Source organism: Rhinoraja longicauda, chromosome 25 (genome assembly GCF_053455715.1).
Source record: "Rhinoraja longicauda isolate Sanriku21f chromosome 25, sRhiLon1.1, whole genome shotgun sequence".
Taxonomy (NCBI): Eukaryota; Metazoa; Chordata; class Chondrichthyes; order Rajiformes; family Arhynchobatidae; genus Rhinoraja; species Rhinoraja longicauda.
This window is the reverse complement of record NC_135977.1, coordinates 9,578,098-9,597,394: the sequence shown is the minus strand read 5'-3', so window position 1 is coordinate 9,597,394 and position 19,297 is coordinate 9,578,098. Positions and strand designations below refer to the sequence as shown.

General features: G+C 42.4%; 1 protein-coding gene across 1 annotated transcript; it reads right to left on the bottom strand.

The window, feature by feature from the left end:
- Positions 1-8: 8 nt before the first annotated feature.
- Positions 9-19,043, bottom strand: LOC144605634 (serine/arginine-rich splicing factor 1A-like). Its single transcript, XM_078421075.1, has 5 exons — positions 18,855-19,043; positions 18,355-18,569; positions 5,933-6,096; positions 3,909-4,081; positions 9-355 (listed from the first exon to the last, which is right to left on the bottom strand). The coding sequence occupies exons 2-5, from the start codon at positions 18,543-18,545 to the stop codon at positions 194-196; spliced, it is 690 nt and encodes a 229-aa protein (XP_078277201.1). The 5' UTR covers positions 18,546-18,569; positions 18,855-19,043; the 3' UTR covers positions 9-193.
- Between the last annotated feature and the right edge of the window lie 254 nt (positions 19,044-19,297).

Genomic DNA, 19,297 nt, shown 5'->3' with positions numbered 1-19,297 from the left:
GTCCCCTGGCTACTTTATTTATTTAATAAAAAAGGGAAGTGTGCTAAATTAGTTGAAGCCAGAAAAGATTAAGTCAATAATAAAAAGGAAAAAAAGTTTATTCAAAGCATCGCATGAAATATAGAACTGAAGATAAAACCTAACCGCCAGTGATGGAATGTGGATTAAAAAGAAATTTTTGACTACCAAGTCCTCATCTATATTGGGGTTTCGGTGAATATCGAGGAGAGCTTCTGCTTTGATAGGGAGAATAACGACCTCTGGAAAGGGACCTTGATCTTGACCTTGACCTTGATCTCTCATAACTAGAACTTCTGGGCTTGTCAGCACGAACTCGAATATAAGCAGTTTCTCCCTGGAAAAGAAATGATGTGTGTTAGAGTCAAGAGAAGATTCTGTTGGGGAAAAATTGACAGCAATATTCACAACCAGTGGTTCAACAATAAACAATTCATCGGGCAGGCAGGAAAAATTTACTGCATCGTAGCTAATCCTAAACTGTACAATAGTTTATCACCAAACGTATCTCCAGGAAACATCTAGAGACTGTTTTCTCGAAGTTGGAAGAACTCCAAGTCAGGCAGCTTCTGTGGACAGATGACCTTTCAGGTCAGGACTCTTCTTCATAATTTCTCTCCACAAATACTGCCTGGCCAGCTGACTTCATTCAGCAGATTTTTTAAAAATCTGGTGCTTTTTTTGGACGTCTAACTCAGATTTATAGGAATGATGTTTTGACTGCAAGCCAAAAGGGGTAAACAGGTTGGTTGTTTTAAGCCAGTTCCTACTACATACATGTTGCACCACAAGCCATATCTGTAGTAGCAGTAAAAAGGATCTCAAAAATGACCCAGATGGGCTGAAGATAGATATTGGAAGCGTTCTCATTGTCGCACTATTTTGTGAATTTGGAAATGAGGCATGCTATTGGGGCAGAATGGTTCTTAATCTATTTATGGGTATATGATTATTGCAAACATTTAATATCTGAAAGAAATACGTTCCCAATTATGAGAGGAAATCTCTACCAGCTAAACAATATAGAAGCTGGTAATGCCAATATGTAACCGAGCAAGTAAAATGTGCCAGGTTTGATTCAGTCTACTAAAAGAGTAACAGCGGAGTTAGAATTAGATTGTTTAATCCCCCGCCTCTGCCTTTTATCCAGTGGTCTTTGCTGCATTTGACTGAATGATAAGAAATAATACTTTGTCATATAAACATTTAGGATTCCGGCCACAGTCCACATACAAAAAATACCCAACAAATTATTTTTTAAAAAGGGAAACAAAATTGGAAAGTGGGGCTTGAGTAATAATTGTAAGAAAGAAAGCTCTAGATTGCAATTAGTGGATACAACTTGGTGTTTCTAAACATTAAGCAGAACTTCGGCAAGGTGCTGTATAAGAGAGTATTAACAATTAGAAGGTGTGGCATTGGGATGGATTGAAGATAGATCAACCAAGAAAATGGCATTAATAACTGGTCGATTTTCTGGTTATGAGGCTAATGGGGCAAAACCAAGATCTGTACTGTGGATGCCCATAATCTTTAATAATTATTTGGATATGGGGATCTCAAGTGTGATATGTCCAGGTTTGTTGCTGATACAAAGTTGGGTGGCTACAATAGGTTAATAGGCTGTGAAAAAAAAATGTTTTTAAACGCTTTGGTAGAAAAAAGTCAGTATTCTTTTTAAAATATGATTGCAAGTCATTGATGGCCATAGGCACGAGTGACCTTATCCATAAATCACTGAAAGTTACCATTCAGCTACGACAAGGCAAATAATACCTTCATGGAAAAGGATTTCTAGAGCCTTCTTGGTCAAAAAGTACAGGGCCCTGGTGAGATCTCATTTGGAATATTATGTACAGGTTTTGTCTCCATATTTGAGGAAAGGCATACTTTTGATAGAAGGAATGCTGCAATCGTTCACCACATTGACTCCTGGACTGGCCCATTACCCTGACAGAGTTTAAACAGACTGGGCTTATACTTTCTAGGGTTTAGAAGAATAAGAAATCATCTCATTGAAACCACACAAAATTCTTACAGGCTTAGCAAGGTACATGGAAGAGTGATAGGAGGGGATGGCATTCACAACGGAGATAGAAATAAATTTCTTCATCCGGAGGGCAGCAAATTATCAAAATTCTCTACCAAGGGTAGTAGAATATTGAATACAAAGAGCAATAGATTTCTGTATATTGGGGTTAGTGCAGGAATATGATGCATGATCCTTGAATGGTGGAGTAAGCAAGAAAATGTGTATGGTCTAGCATTTAAAAAAACCCCGCAATCACCAGATCTGCTTTGGATAACCCAACATGCTTGCTTTTCTCTAGCAACACCCTGGAAGATTGGGATAAGCCGAGCTTTAAAAAAAAAATTCATTGACCCACTGTGTCCTAAGCCTCTTGTGTCCCGTGTCTCTGATGTCTCCAGTCTCATCTCAAACATCAAGTCTTAAAACTTCATGGATCTCTGCTTCTCCAAAATCAAATGGTTTTGTCACAAACAGATTTTGATTGAACATCCATTGGTTCTTCCCCATCCCCATGAAAATATTTCATTAATAGACATATCAACAACCCAACCCAATCAAAATTTCATTTACAGCCACCCTATTAGCACCTTCAGTCTCTCTTTAATATCCAGCTTTATGGAACCCTTTGCCAGTTTAGATAGAACAAAGGCATATGGATTATGTGCAGGTAGAGGAAATTGGTTTAACTTGACATTAAAAGCCAAAGATCTATTTCCATGCTGTACTGTTCCAAGTTTTGTTCCTTTCCTGGCTAAACACCAAAACATTTCATCTGCATCACTATTCTTGAGATCTCCCAAAATTTCCACAGTATCTCCTGCTCTTCTACAGCATCGTCCTCAGACAAGAGACTAATTTCCCTTTAATATCCAGTGCTACATAACTGCATTATTATGTTTGCATTGTCAATTTGCTTGCCTGATATCTAGTCATGGATGAGAACAGGATTCTCTGGTTTAATATCACTCAGATGGAAGCCATCACTTTTAGCTTTCACCACTGTTGCTGTTCTCTCATTAAATTGATATTATATGGCACATCTAGATGCTGTATACCCAGTCTCAAATGCTTACAATACTAGGTTTCTCATGCAAACTCACTAAACAATATTTTAAGAGAATCAATGTTGAATGTCTCTACTTTTTCAGACTACACCGATAATGTTCCCATTGCTGATCCTCGAGGTCCAAAGCTAGTATATACAGTGGTCCATAGCTAGTATAACCAGTGCTTCATTCTAAACAAATACTGGTCAAATAAGACTGAGACAGGTGTTTTGCAAGCAAAATAAGTTACCTATTGTAATCTGAGCATTCATCCATATTTGGGTTCTAAAAGCCAACAATAAGACCAGTCCCAGCTGGCTCGCCTATCCATTGCCAAATCAGAAGCGATGAACACAATTTTATCTCTAATATAGACAGAAGTGCAGGTGACCCTGCATTATAGGGGAATGTGTTCTAGGGAAACAGTCCACATTGCAATTTCCAATAATACAAAGCTATGCCATCTGTACATGCGTCAAGAAATGCAAGTTGAAAACAAATAATTTTTGTTAATTTACATTTGTTCCACATAAATTCCGTGAGTAAATTTTATTCTATTCCACCCCCCATCCCCTCAACATTGGGTGCTGATTTTGTGAATTCTATAAGGGCAAATTTCCATAATCCAAAGAGCGAAACATGGGTAAATCAATGAAGATTATGGATCAAATCTGATTCATTAGGGTCTATTCGACCCAAGATTCATACTGGTTGCTATACTTATCAGCAGAGTTGACAGGAAGCAGCATCGCTATAACAAGTTAACATGGTAAACATTTCTAAAGCACACTTGAACTTCGATAAAAACTAACCTCATGAGAGCGAAATTTCGTATCGTCGAGCTTCCTTACTGCATAATCCATGTCCTCTTTGCGGAGGAATTCCACCACTCCGGCACCTTCCCCCAAAACATCTGCATAGCAAACATCACCAGCTTCTCGCATGTGATCCTTCAAATCCTGCCAGCTGCCAGAGGGAGGTAGCCCTACACAGGAATAAAATACGCGTTAACCGTAAGAAACGGATTGGGATGTGCAAAGAATGTGCAAGCATCAATGATGTTTACCTCAGAACACTGCAAAAATGGAGAAATAACAAAAGAGAAATAAGCGAATACACAAATAAATCACTTCCAGAACATGATTTTTACAGAAAAAATACAAGAGTATATTTAGTTATTCATAAATTCTTCTGGCATCCAACTACGTCATAAATCAACATTAATTTGCTGTAATTCGCACAAGTCAGGTTGGTAGTGAATGCTCAAACAACAAATCTAACCACATTAAAAGCTAGTTAAGGACGGGGTTTGATGAAATATCCATATCTTCACCCACAAAAAGTATATTTGAAATATGTAGGGCAAGTTCTGAGACCTGTTGCATGTAGTATTATTATTAATAGCTGTCCAAGTACCTGAATTTTGCATTGTGTTCCAGGGTAATGAAGATGCCAGATCTGATTTCAGCTGCTCTGTTTCCCACCCAGAACTTGTGATCCAGTTCCATGATCGTATCTTTTTAAAGCTTTCAGCTCATTCCACAAGAGAAAGAATCCCAAGTACACATCGTATTGGACGTATTGGTTACAGGTCAGTAAAATATTAAATCAATATGGAGAAGAAAATTCTGTGTTCAGCATCATCGAAATATCAATCCAGAAAGAATGTGCTTTATTTCAACATTCTCTTCCATGTGATGGAAACGAATGGGCCTCATGTCCTTGTTCTCTCCGTGAAGTCTGAAGCATCGGTCCAGGAATATCAATTAACAGAATTAAAATAAATTCTGGAAATAAGGGGGAGATATAACAACCCAAAAGGGGGTCAGTCAGCATGAAGTTGAAAAGGATTGTTTGGCTTTTTCTCTTTGATCCATTATTATCCATGATTTTTGATTTTCTCCAAGTAATTAGTCCCGCCTTGAGGTGAATAGTTTTGAAATATTAACTGGCTTTTTTTTCATGTGTTTTTACAATTGAGAATTGTAAGTATCCTAGAGGGGGGAAATTATCAGGATTTCCAGTCAAGTGATTCTCACAGTAAAATACTGGATGTGGATATTGGACAAGGATGGGATCATACTTAGTCACCATGGCCTTCAAACAGTGGCTGGCCGAGCTCATCTCAAAATGAATGGCTGTTCTGGTGAGACACTAGAGGACTCCTGTGGTATCACGGTTTTGCAAGTAATCAAAGCCTGCTAGGTGGTAGAGAGAGCTGGCAAAGAATAATGGAAGATTTAAAAAGGATATTTTCCATTAAAATATTTTTAATTCAGACATTTTAGGCCAAGTGCATGATTTTAAACTAAAACTACTGTGGTGGCGCACTTTGAGGATTCCAAGGGAAGGCAGAAACACAGCACTTGCTACGCAGCGCATTTGTACTTCGGTCGCAGAATAAGGACATGTAAATCTCCATATGAAGCTGCTTGTGCCAATGATCTTCATCCTTTTACATATGAAGTTGCTTGATACCAGCAGTGTCCAAATCTTATTTCATGGTGCACATACGAATCCTTGGAGTCCAAAGCCTACATGGGTATTCCGGTTAATTTGCAGGGATTAACAGATGCAGATAGTTTCAAGGATGGTTTAATCAACAAATAGCCCATTCCAAGCCTCCCAGGTCACCAAATTTAAACCATATGAACATACCACAGTGAAAAGAAAGTAGGTTGCCTGGGCTCCTAGGTTGCTTTGCCAAGGTTGTCGGTCATCATACGAATACCCAAGCTTTACCAGGACACTCTACACTAAATGGTTTTCCAACTCTATGCAGGTCTTTAGAACAAAACATTGGCTGTCAAACATGAAACGGAAAACAAAAACGCACCGGAGACAATGACCCTGAAATCTGATCTGCGGGCTGGTGGTCCTGGTCTTCCTCTAGATCCACCGCCGACTCCGCCAATTCCTCTGCCTCTCTGGAACTCCACACGTAAGCGATAGACTCCATAATCATACCCATTTCTTCCATAGACTGCGTCTTGTGCATCTCTGCCAATGCAAGGGGGGAGGAAGAAGTTAAGCCACAGTTTTCCTATTTGGAAATTTCTTCCTTATGTGTAATGTAACAGAAGATCCAGTCATTGGTGACATCAACAGGAGCTCTATAATTGCTCTATTTATTTCAGATGCTTCATAGGATGCCCAGCTGGGATGTTTAAGGATGGTCCTGTTGGCTGCACAGTTTCACAGGCTGCAAAAAGTACACAGGCAAATGAACACTAAACCATGGTTGTAGCTCAATCAAGAGAGAACATGTGCATTTATCAATTTAAAACTTTTTTTATGGGATTGGAAGATGTCCTTCGGTGGTTTGAGGATTCAGGGCAACCATTCTAGTAAGCAGAAGCACAGCACATGGATGAGTTTCCTGCAGTAATGCAATTACTTATTTTGTTCACCAATGATATAGTTGTTCAGTTAACGCAATATGGAAACATCAAGTGCACAACATACACATTGGCAAAGCCCCATAACTAATTTTCAGTTATTTAACAACAGAAATGTGACTTTCAAACTCTTATTTTAAACTATTTTAAGAAAAGGGCAATGTAGTGCTACCAAAGACAAAGACAGGTTGCTGAATGGTCAATCAAGAGTTCATACAGTGCAAGCAAGTGATAAATCGGAGTACAGTACTGCTGCTGGGAATCACAACTTATATAATTGGAGGGACTTCTGATAATTTTTTGAGTTCTTCTTAACCAGAGAATTCTTACCAATGGTTCCCAATACGACTGGGAGGCCAAGTCATTTGGCACAGTACAATCACGGTTCAAAATCACCATTGTCCTCAGCACAACCTGAATAATTGAACCAAAATGAACCTGAACCAGGTGACTATGTAATGTAGCTCTATCTTACCAACTGAATTAATGTATTTTTAAAGCAGTACGCAAATTCTTAAAATATCAAATTAAAAACGCCCAAAGTGCACAGATTACTCAGCATCTGAAGAAAAGGTAGGTTAATTTTAAATTCTGAATTGTCTTTGTCTCTTTTCATTTACTGGCGAATTCAAAGCTTCTCTTATTTTACTTGGGTTTGGATTGTCAGTTCAAACTAACAACTCACTCAGCAGCATTTCAGTAAAAACACCGTTAGGTTTTATAGAGCACACAGCCTAACTTGTTACGTTCTCCACTCCATGACTCATCAGCTTCACAATCAAAGAATAGCATCATTTATATTTCACATGATATTTAACAGCCAGTGAATTGCAAACGTCCTCAATGCAGTTTTCTGCTCTTCAGAATATTGACTCATTTTCTATGCAATCAATCCAATGTAACATACACCTCCAGTACCTCACTCAAACAGTCATGATTTATGTGCTAACTCATGAAAGGAAGATGTCACCAAGTAAACGTCCATGAAGGGGCGTCACTGTCTAGCCATAGCCATGACTGGGATCTCCATGTGGTGGCCAATAGCTGCTGAGCATTTCCAGTTGGAAATTCTGAACAATTTTTCTAAGTCTTATATGTTTTACATTTTAACCAATTACAGTCCCAGAACGCTTTCTATAAAATCTGTTTTAAACTTTTTTGCCTCTAAAAGCCTCTCTGCAATAAACAGGCATTTACATTTTCATTCATTTTTCTTCCAATGTTAACAAGTGATTATTTTTGTAAACCTATAATCACTTGTTCGTGGGATTCGCTGGATGTGTCGTGACAAAGGACAGAAAGCTAAAAGGTTAAAAAGTGCTAAAACCAAAAAGGAGTTCACAATTACATGAAAGAAAATGAAGAATCACTCAAATAAATAATTGAGCCGTACCAAGTCTGCAATTATTCCTATATATTTTTTTAATGTGGCTGTGTTTGCAAATATTTTTTAAACAAAAGAATTCAAACTTTGTCGAACGCTAATTCTGAAGATACCCCCACAAAGCATTCAGGCACTATGTATAATTTTGCTATAAGAAACAGCAAATCTTGCTTGATGGAGCTTCAAATAATAATAATGATAATGTCACAGATAAAGTCTTTAAAAAGTGGAGCTTACTTTAAAATTCTACCGGAGTATCAAATACAAGTATATAATAGGGCATTTTTAGTTGTAGTTCTCCCCATATCCCTCATCTCCTATTCCCCCATATGACCAATCTAATCTTGGCCTCAGTTCCACTTTTCCATTTGCCCGCGACTCCCCAAAAGAGCTGATTGCTAAATTCAACACACAAGTAGAAAAATGTTGCAGGGATGTATGTTGGGTTAGGTGGGCTTTTGCAAATTTGTAGAACTTGCAAGTCTGGTTTGACTAGTGCCAAAAAGATTACATCATTCATTTAGTTCAATAAAATATTTTTCTAGAGTCAAATGGCTAGGTACTTGCACAACTCCAGATATGCAAGATCAAGTCAGTCCAGTCAACAAACCAGTTCCACTGCTATTTAATTTCATTTAGTCAATAAAGGTTTGTCGTTACAGTGCCCTCCATAATGTTTGGGACAAAGACCCATCATTTATTTATTTGCCTCTGTACTCCACAATTTGAGATTTGTAATAGAAAAAAAATCACATGTGGTTAAAGTGCACTGTCAGATTAATAAGTATCTTCAGAATTAGCGTTCGGCAGATACGCTACCAATCCCAGCTGTGGAGACACTGATTTTTTTAATTCTTGATTTTAAACCATGCATTGTGCTTTTGTATGTAATTTATTGTGCTTTTGTTTGTAATGTATTCTATGTAATGTCTTGTCTTTTATCCGGACCTTGAGTCTGTAATAAGAGTAAAGTAAAAGTAAAGTATTAAAGGCCATTTTTATACATTTTGGTTTTACCATGTAGAAATTACAGTTGTGTTTATACATTGTCCCCCCATTTCAGGGCACCATGTTTGGGACACATGGCTTCACAGGCGTTTGTAATGGCTCAGGTGTGTTTAATTGCCTCCTTAATGCAAGTAGAAGAGAGCTCTCAGCACCTTGTCTTTCCTCCAGTCTTTCCATCACCTTTGGAAATTTGTATTGTTGTTTATCAACATGAGGACCAAAGTTGTGCCAATGAAAGTCAAATAAGCCATTATGAGACTGAGAAACAAGAATAAAATTGTTAGAGACATCAGCCAAACAGGCTTACCAAAATCAATTGTTTGGAACATCATTAAGAAAGAGAGCACTGGTGAGCTTACTAATCGCAAAGGGACTGACAGGCCAAGGAAGACCTCCACAGCTGATGATAGACAAATTCTCTATAATAAAGAAAAATCCCCAAACACCTGTCCGACAGATCAGAAACACTCTTCAGGTGTGGATTTGTCAATGACCATTGTCCGCAGAAGATTTCATGAACAGAAATACAGAGACTACACTGCAAGATGCAAACCACCGGTTAGCCGCAAAAATAGGATGGCCAGGTTACAGTTTGCCAAGAAGTACTTAAAAGAGCAACCACAGTTCTGGAAAAAGGTCTTGTGGACAGATGAGATGAATATTAACTCATATCAGAGTGATAGCAAGAGCAAAGTACAGAGGAGAGAAGGAACTGCCCAAGATCCAAAGCACACCACCTCATCTGTGAAACACGGTGGTGGGGATGTTATGGCCTGGTCACCAAACTTTCCGACCTTGGATTTTCCCAAACCATCTGCCAATGGATCAAGGACTTCCTGACCAACCGTCCCCAGACCGTCAAAATAGGCCCTCACCTCTCCTCCACCATTACACTGAGCACCGGCTCACCACAGGGCTGTGTGTTGAGCCCCATCCTTTACTCCCTCTACACTCACGACTGCGCCCCCCACCATCCCACCAACACCATCATCAAGTTCGCGGATGACACGACTGTGGTTGGACTCATCTCAGAAGGAGATGAGACAGCCTATAGGGATGAAATCCAAAGGCTGGCAGCATGGTGTTCAGTGAACAATCTGGTCCTGAACTCCTCCAAAACAAAGGAACTTATAATTGACTTTAGAAAAACCAGTGGAGATTACGACCCACTCTACATCAATGGGGTCTGTGTGGAAAGGGTACCAGCTTTCAGGTTCCTGGGTACGCACATCGCAGAGGATCTTACCTGGTCTACCAACACCATCACCACAGTAAAGAAGGCACAGCAGAGACTCCACTTCCTGAGGATCCTCAGGAAAACCAACCTGCAGGAGAAGCTCATGTTGTCCTTCTATCGCTGCTCCATCGAGAGTGTGCTGGCATACTGTATAACCACATGGTATGCCAGCTGCTCAGAAAAGGACAGGAAGGCCCTTCAGAGGGTCATCACGACGGCCCAGAAGATCATCGGCTGCTCACTGCCCTCCCTGGAGCACCTGTTCAGCCTACGCTGCCTCAGTAGAGCAGGCAAAATAATAAAAGATCCATCCCACCCCGGCCACCGTCTGTTTGTTCATCTGCCCTCTGGTCGACGTTTCAGGTCGATCAAATCCCGAACAAACAGACTTAAAAACAGTTTTTACCCCAGGGCCATACGAGAACTGAACACTACCTTTGCACTAGGCAACACCGTTAAAAAATCTTGTACTTAATATAATTGTATTTAATTGTATTTATGTATTTATTTGTTTTTGCATTTATTGCATATATGTTTGTACGCACCGTCAGGATTGGCTATTTTTTAATTTCGTTGTACTCGTTGCAATGACAATAAATGAATATTATTATTATTATTATTATGTATGGCTACTGAAGGTATTGGCTCACTTACCTTCATTGATGATACAACTGCTGATGGTAGTAGCATAATGAATTCTGAAGTGTATAGACACATCCTATCTGCTCGAGTTCAAACAAATGCATCAAAACAAATTGGCCAGCAGTTCATTCTACAGCAAAACAATGATCCCAAACATACTGCTAAAGCAACAAAGAAGTTTTTCAAAGCTACAAAATGGTCAATTCTTGAGTGGCCAAGTCAATTACCCAATCTGAACCCAATTGAACATGCCTTTTATATGCTGAAGAGAAAACTGAAGGGGACTAGCCCCCAAAACAAGCATAAGCTAAAGATGGCTGCAATACAGGCCTGGCAGAACATCACCAGAGAAGACACCCAGCAACTGATGTCCATGAACCACGTACTTCAAGCAGTCATTGCATGCAAAGGATATGCAACAAAATACTAAACCTGACTACTTTCCCTTAACATGACATTGCCTTATCCCAAACATTATGGTGCCCTGAAATGGGTGGACTATGTATAAACACTGTTGTAATTTCTACATGGCAAAACCAAAATGTATAAAAATGGTATTTATTAAAATCTGACAATGTGCACTTTAACCACATGTGATTTTTTTTCTATTAAAAAATCTCAAATTGTGGAGTACAGAGGCAAATAAATAAATGATGAGTCCTTATCCCAAACATTATGGAGGACACTGTAAATTCCTATTTTAAATATGCATTTTGCTTTGTAGGAAATTATTCTACAGGGGCACAGAATATAAATAGGAGGCATTCGGCCTCTTGCATCTGCTTTGCCCTTCAATCATGGCATATCCTCTATTTTAAGTATATCCTCTCTCAGAGAGATACCAAACTGCAAGCAATATCTTAGTTTTATCAAGTCCACGGAATTCCACCAACACATCTTTACTTTAATCCTCAAATCTCCTCGTAACAAAGGCCAACATACCACCTGCCTTGTAACTGCTTGATGTACTGGCATATTACCGTTGTGTTCACGAATACCCAGGTCACTCTTATAACTAACATTTTTCAACATCCAATTCCTTTCATAACTTCTCAGCAAATGGAGTCCAGTACTGGTGCCTGTGCCCATGAATTGAAACGCATTTCTACCAAATAAATCTTTGAGCCACAAAATCAATTTTCTTGTCATATTAATCCCGTCCAATTTGCATTTAGCTCAAGTAGAAATCTGAGACACGCATATGAATCTCAGGAACCCATTCCAAGATCTTTCAGGAATCTCAGGAACCCATTCCAAAATTATTCAATGCTTCTGGAGAAAAACAGGAAATGGAATATTTGGATCAAAATATTATTTTAAATGAGGTGAATAAGCAACCCACTCCTGGTCCATACCATTTACTTGAGAGTAAAAGAGGCCCAGCACACTGTTCACTATAAAGTACATGTGCCCAGCTCCACATAACTCAACACAGCATGACTATAAATATTTTATTGGCAAATTGCATACTAAAAGACCTAAAGGGGGGTGTTTTTTTTTGGGGGGGGGGGGGGGGGAGAGGGGGGTTCCTATACCCAATTAGTTGGCAATTAAATGGAAATGTACAGGTTTTGCAATGCACTTTACATTGAAAATTATTAATTAAAGGAACAATCTTGGTATTTTCAATCCTCAATTTCAGTTGCACACAAAACATTTTCCCTAAAGTAGACAGCTTCCACCTTAAACAATTATTTCCCAATAAATGTAACTATAAACATCAGCTGGGAAAGATATATTGAACAATGAGGCCTGGCTACCTGAGCATCTAAAATAGATGTACAAGAATATGCAAACAAGACTGATAATTTTAATAACATTGCCATATCAACAGCCAAATAAGGCAAGAATGACGAGGGAACAGTCCTTAGTGAAAAATATGAATCAACAGAGATTTAGATCATCTCAAGTTGACAAAGGATGGCATTTGAAATACCAGACATAAAAGAATCAACTTAAGGTGAAAATAAAGACTTGAATGATGGCCTGAAACAAGGATGCAACCACATGATGATACAGAAGATTAAAGTAGGTGGTTTCTCATCTCACATTCCCTAGACCAACACATCCCAAGGATACTTGGCCTCAAACTGATATATGTAATCTGAGCCCCAACTGAAAGCACCATCTTTTAAAAATCAAAATTAGTTCTTCAAATAGCTCCCTGGAATATGCGGGTTTATGAGACTCCTATTTAAATATTTAGCATTATTTCAATAATGGAGTCAATATTTTCCAATAGTCTTGGAGTCAACTTGAACCGGGATCTTACTCCATGCAAAGAGGACAGTTGATTATTATGCAACAGAGATTGCTTAAGAGATCCCCTTACTAGTAAATATCAGGTAATGAATTCCTCCTCACATAACTTGAACACACTGCAACATAAATAGTACTTGGAAGTGGAGTGTTTCAGGATCAACTGGCAATGGCTCTGCAACCGTATGAAATTGTGGATCAAACTTTGGACTTCTGATGTTTTAAATCAGTCACTGTTCCAAGCTTCAGTTTTTGTTCCTTAACCATCTCATGGATAGCTGAAGGAGAACTTTTGCAAACTAATACTGCAACGGTAGTCATTGGATTTTCAGAGCAAGTTGTGTGCATCAGGTTTACTAATTACTAACTAAGATTGGAGGCATTCTGTCCTCCCCCCCCCCCCAAAAGTTTTTTCTTCTTTGGTTCAGAAATACTACATGACCTGATATGGTTATATGACCTGAGATCAGAGATTTGAAATCTTACAAAAGAACAAGGGAAATAAGGAGGGTTTACAATATTTCGTAGAATTGAATTCCATTGGAACTTTTAGAAAGGCATTTGAATGGATTTCAAGAAGACAATATTGCAAAGTTGCAGGTTGAAAATGGGGCAGACACAAATCTGGACAGCTAAAAAATGGTTTGAATATTGTGTTTCTCATTTGCTGAAAAAATGTAAGACTGTTTAACCTGGTTTAGGTTAGATGAAGCCTGAAAACAAAACTGGTTGAGAAGGCTCAAACAATACCAGCTTTAAATGGGTGGCACAGTGGCGTAGCAGTAGTTGCCGCCTTACAGTGCCAGAGACCCAGATTCGATCCCGACTACGAATGCTGTCTGTACGGAGTCTGTACGTTCTCCCTATGTCCGCCTGGATTTTCTCCTGGGTGCTCTGGTTTCTTCCCACATTTCAAAGACGTGCAGGCTTGTAGGTTGATTGTCTACTGTAAATAGTCCCTACTGTTTAGGATAGTGCTTGTGTATGGGTGATCGCTGGCCAGCACGGATATGGTGGGCCAAAGGGCCTATTTCCGCCCTGTCTCTTTCTAAAGTCTTAAGTCTTGAACAACTGATACCATTAATCTTAACCGAGCAAGAAATTGATGCTCCATAGCAATACTTCATATAATGTACAAAGATAATCAAACAAAATTCTGAGGAAGTATTACCTTCTCAGATTTATAACAAATGCAGGCTCCATTTGCCCATTCCACTGTTTAGATTAATGAAGCATAACATTTGAAGAGTTCGGCCACAGCTCAGTCCTTAAAATATTATCTTCCCCAAAAAGGATTACCCGGCGAGTCTCATTATTACCGTTTCTGCAATTGTGTATAACATAATAGGTACTGCAAGAATAAAACCAATTATACGGTTTTAAGTTTGATATGCCAGATAGAAATGACCCACTTTGACACAAAACCAGTTCACTTTTCTCTTCAACAGTTTGCATGAAAATTCATTCATGTTTTAATTATAAAGTTAATTAAATAAAAATCCCAATTGGAAACAAGCTAATGTGACTAATTTCAAAGTTGCAGAGAGTGATTGTTGCAAAAAATATTGATACTAGGACACACAGATCACTGTAGCTGAAGTTTTTTTTGTTAAAACTACATCCAGTCTTTGTTGCATGGTAGCGCAGCGGTAGAGTTGCTGCTTTACAGCGAATGCAGCGCCGGAGACACAGGTTCGATCCTGACTACGGGTGCTGCACTGTAAGGAGTTTGTACGTTCTCCCCGTGACCTGCGTGGGTTTTCTCCGAGATCTTCGGTTTCCTCCCACACTCCAAAGACGTACAGGTATGTAGGTTAATTGGCTGGGTAAATGTAAAAATTGTCCCTAGTGGGTGTAGGATAGTGTTAATGTACGGGGATCACTGGGCGGCACGGACTTGGAGGGCCGAAAAGGCCTGTTTCCGGCTGTAGATATATGATATGATATGATAACCACTTATGAGGTGTTTGCGCAGTAATCAACCAGAACCAGCATGAATTCACAGTTCCTCGTTCTGACACTTATGGCAGGGACTCGGACCAAACAATTTTTCTAATGTGCCTCACCTACCATATTTATTTACAACCCATATTTTTTTAAACCAACAGTTTCAGATTTTAGCACAAAGGACAGATTTGTAGAATGAACCAAGCTAAGACAAGAAGTACTCTGTTAGGTCAACTGTATATCCAGTATAGAACAGTCCTGATCCATCAGAATTCAATTTGATTTGTGCTACAATCACTAAAAAGATCTGGGCACGACCGAGCTGGCCCATTTACAACTTGGTACTTGCCCAGATCACCAGAGCACAATGGCTTGCTGAGAGTAATCAGACATGTGGGCATGTTATGAGGACCGGGAAATAACAAGAGGTCACAAACTAATTTAGAAAGCTGCTGTAGACGTACGAGACTTCAGGAATGATTCTCCAACTGTTGAGGAAAGTAGTAAGGGAGAAGTGGTTAAATGTTAAATTTCTTTTTAGGTAAACAATTTTCTTTGCTGCCCATCCTTGGATGCAAATAACAGTCCTTTGCAACGAGAGGAAATTTCAGGTTCTTTCCAGTTCCAAAGCTTAATTCAAGAAAAAAATGGATAGATGTTGCTGCATTTAGGAATATTTTGAGACTATTATTTTAGAAAAGCAACAGAAATAAATCAACTAGCTTACTTATAGATGACCGTGGGTTGTGGCGCAAGAGTGTTATTCTGGCTGGGGGTCTGTGACCAGAGGAGTTCCACAGGGATCTGTGCTGGGACTTCTGTTTGTGATTTGTTATATATATACATATATATATATATATATATATATACTAGACAAAGTGGGCCCGTTGGGCCCATTCCCCACTCCCCCATTCTCTCCTCCCCCATCCCCACTCTTACTCTCCCCACACTCTCCCCTTTGGCCCGTCCTCTTAGGGTTTCCATTGTATCCGGGAGGGGGGGAGGGAGTGAAGAGGGGAGGGAGGGAGAGGGAGGTTTGTGGGAGGGAGGTGTGGAGTGATCGAGGGGGAGGGAGTGGTGGAGGGAGGGATGTGTTGAGGATGGAGGGGGGAGGGAGGGTGATGAGAGATGGGGTGGAGGGAGGGAGGGGGGGGAGAGAGGGGAGGAGGGAGGGATGGGGGAGAGGGGAGGGATATGGACCTCCCCTTTTCCCAGTACCCCTCTTTCCCCCACCACCAAGTCCCCTCCGCACGACCCCTGTTGTCCCACTCCCCATTCTCAGACCCCCCCCCCCCAGACACACTCTTAGCATCAGTTAAAGGCCCGGGGGGGGGAATGCGGGGGATCTGAACAGTGAAAGGTCCGGGGGGGGGGGGGGGGTGCTGGAGATCGCATCATTCAAAGGCCCGGGGGGGGGGGGGGGGGGGGGGGGATAGCGGGGAGATGTTCTCCCGGGTGTGGGAGAGAGGAGAGAAGCAAGGGGAGAGAGGAGAGGTGAGCCGGTGATCGCGGGCTTGCGCCGCTAACGGCGCCCATTGTTTTGGTGCGAGTGAGGAGATGCCGCGCATGCGTGCTGAGTACAGAGTGAGGAGATTCCGCGCATGCGTACTGAGCACAGCCGCACCGCAGCGCCCCCCTTCTGTCAAAACTTCGATAAATGAGGGGGGGCAGCGCTTTTAAACCTCTGTAACTTAAAAAACATGCGACCGAATTAAATAAAAACATCATTTTCCAGCAGCGAACCGCATGGTGATTAAGGCGGTACAAAAACCGTGTCGCTACGGTTCACCGTTTTGCCGGAATTGCCGTATTCAGCCGACATCAGTGGAATATATATACAAAGCTACAAGATCAGAGTTTTAGTAGTATATAGATAGATATACACACACACATACATCCATAAATGACTTGCACATAAACATAGAGGGGTTGGTTAGAACGTTTGCAGTGAGGAACGCGGTCAAAGTGTACAACGGGATGTAGATCAACTACAGAAATGGGCAGAAAAATGGCAGATGGAGTTTTTGGAACAAGCGTAAACTTTTGCATTTGGGAGGTCGAATGTGAAGGTAAAGGAAATAGTTAATTGCAAGTCCTGTGACGGCATTGATCTAGTGATCTTGAGATCCACTTCCATAGCTCCCTGAAAGTGGTAAATAAGGCGTATAGTATGCTTGTCTTCATCGGTCGGGGTATTGAGTATAGGACTTTGGTTAGGCTACATTTGGCGTATTGTGCGCAGCTCTGTTTGTCCCATTACAGGAAGGATGTGGAGGCTTTGCAGAGGGTGCAGAAGAGGTTTACCAGAATGCTACCAGGATAAGTGATCATTACCTATACAGAGAGTTTGGACAAACTTGTTTCATTTTCTCTGGAGTCAGAACCTTTTCCCTTGGGTGGAATGGTTAAAGACTAGAGGGTGAACGAGACAAATTGTTAAAGACATGTGCAGGACACATGTTGCATTCAACTAGATCTTGAATAAGAACATTGGCACCAACAACTAAATTCTGATCCATTCATAGTGGAGGGTGATGGGGTTAAGGTGCAGGACCCTGTTCACTTGTGGGGGGGGGGGGGGGGGGAGGAAGGGGGAGGAAAGAAACACACTGCCAGGTTCACGGTGGGGGACATGATCCTGGAACACGGTGGAGGAGAAGGTGGGAGTCCGCGGCACGGTGGCCCCGTGTGGGATAATTTTTAGGTCCCAGGACACGGGGAGAGGTGGGGGGGAAGCACATGGCCCCTATTGGGTGAGTTGGATGGATTGGGGTGAGCATACGGCCTCATTTCACAGGGAGTAGGAGAGAAGAGACACAAGCAGGTTTACAGTGGGAGTGGGGGCAGGTTCCTGAGACGTGGGGTCCCCCGGGATGGGGAATTAGAGGTCCAGGGACACAGATTTTCAAGAGGGAGTTAGATTGAGCTCTTAGGGCTCAGGGTATCAAGGCATATGGGAGGAAAAAGCAGGAATGGGGTACAGATTTTGGATGATCAGCCAGTATCATATTGAATAGCGGTGTTGGCTCGAAGGGCCGAATGGCCTATTCCTGTACCTAATTTCTATGATACACGTACACGTCCCCGTTGAGGGTGGGTTGGAGGTCCTGGGCCCCGGGGGATAGAGCAACCTCTGTGGGGATGGGGGAATCAGAGGTCCCGGGAGCACACGGCCCCGGTGGGGGTTGGAGATCCAGGGACACGAGGAGGGGGGGTGGGGGAGGACCACACGGCCCCGGTTCACTGTAAGCGGGGGGCACCGACCCGATGGGGTGTGGGTGGGGGGATTAGATGTCCCGGTTCACGGTCAGTAAGATGGGGGATCACTGGCCCTGGATCACTAGAGACTGCGCCATGTCCCGGGCCGCGGCTCCGCCATTTACCTCGGATCCTCGAACTCGACAAAGGCGAAGGGCGCCGAGCCGCGCTTGTTCTTCAGGTCGATGTCCCGAATCTTGCCGTACTTGTAGAAGATGTCCTCGATGTCGCGGATCCGCACGTCGGTCGGCAGGTTACCCACGTAGATCCGGCTCTCGCCGCCGCAGGGGCCTCCCCATCGGTAGCCGCCCGACATCTTGCCCCCCTCACAATGCGGTGCCTGCAAACAGATCATGAGGCCGATCAGGCATGGTGAACACCTTCTTCCCGCCCAGCCAAAACCGCGCCATGCCGGCACCATCCGGGCCTCAGCGGCCGCGCCGCGCCGCACCGCACGGGACCGGACCATGCCGGGCCACCGAGCCCAGGACACGGCCTCCCTTCCCCGCCATGCCGGACCGGGCCGAAGAGGCCGGGCGACGGCATAATTTCCCCGCCATGCCGGTTCGGTCCAGTGCTGTCCCCGAAATGGCCGCACAAGCCGAGCCGAGCGTGCGCCACTTACCCGGGTTTTGCGCGCTTTGGCCGCAGCTCCGAGCGATGCCCACCTCGGCGACGCTGCTTCCCGCCGCTTATGCTGGGCGCGGGGACGGACGGGCGGCCGGTCGCGCGGGGGCGGTGTGGCCCCGGCAGCGGCTTCAACCAGCGGGAACGTGCGCGCCGCCGCCGCTGCTGGTGGTCCGGCCGTGCGCGCCGCTGCTGGTGGTGGTCCGGCCGTGCGCGCCGCCGCTAGTCCAAGCCCCCGCCGCTGCTAGTGGTCCAAGCAGCGTGGCTCCAGCCTCTCTGGGGTCAATTGTTCCCGGCCCTGTTCTGTGAAGAAGGGTCTCGACCTGAAAACGGCGCTCCATTCATTCATTAAGACATTTGACACACTTGCATTGAGGCCATTAAATAGTATTTTGGAAGTCATATTGCAACCACATGTCATTAGTGAGGTTGCACTTGGAG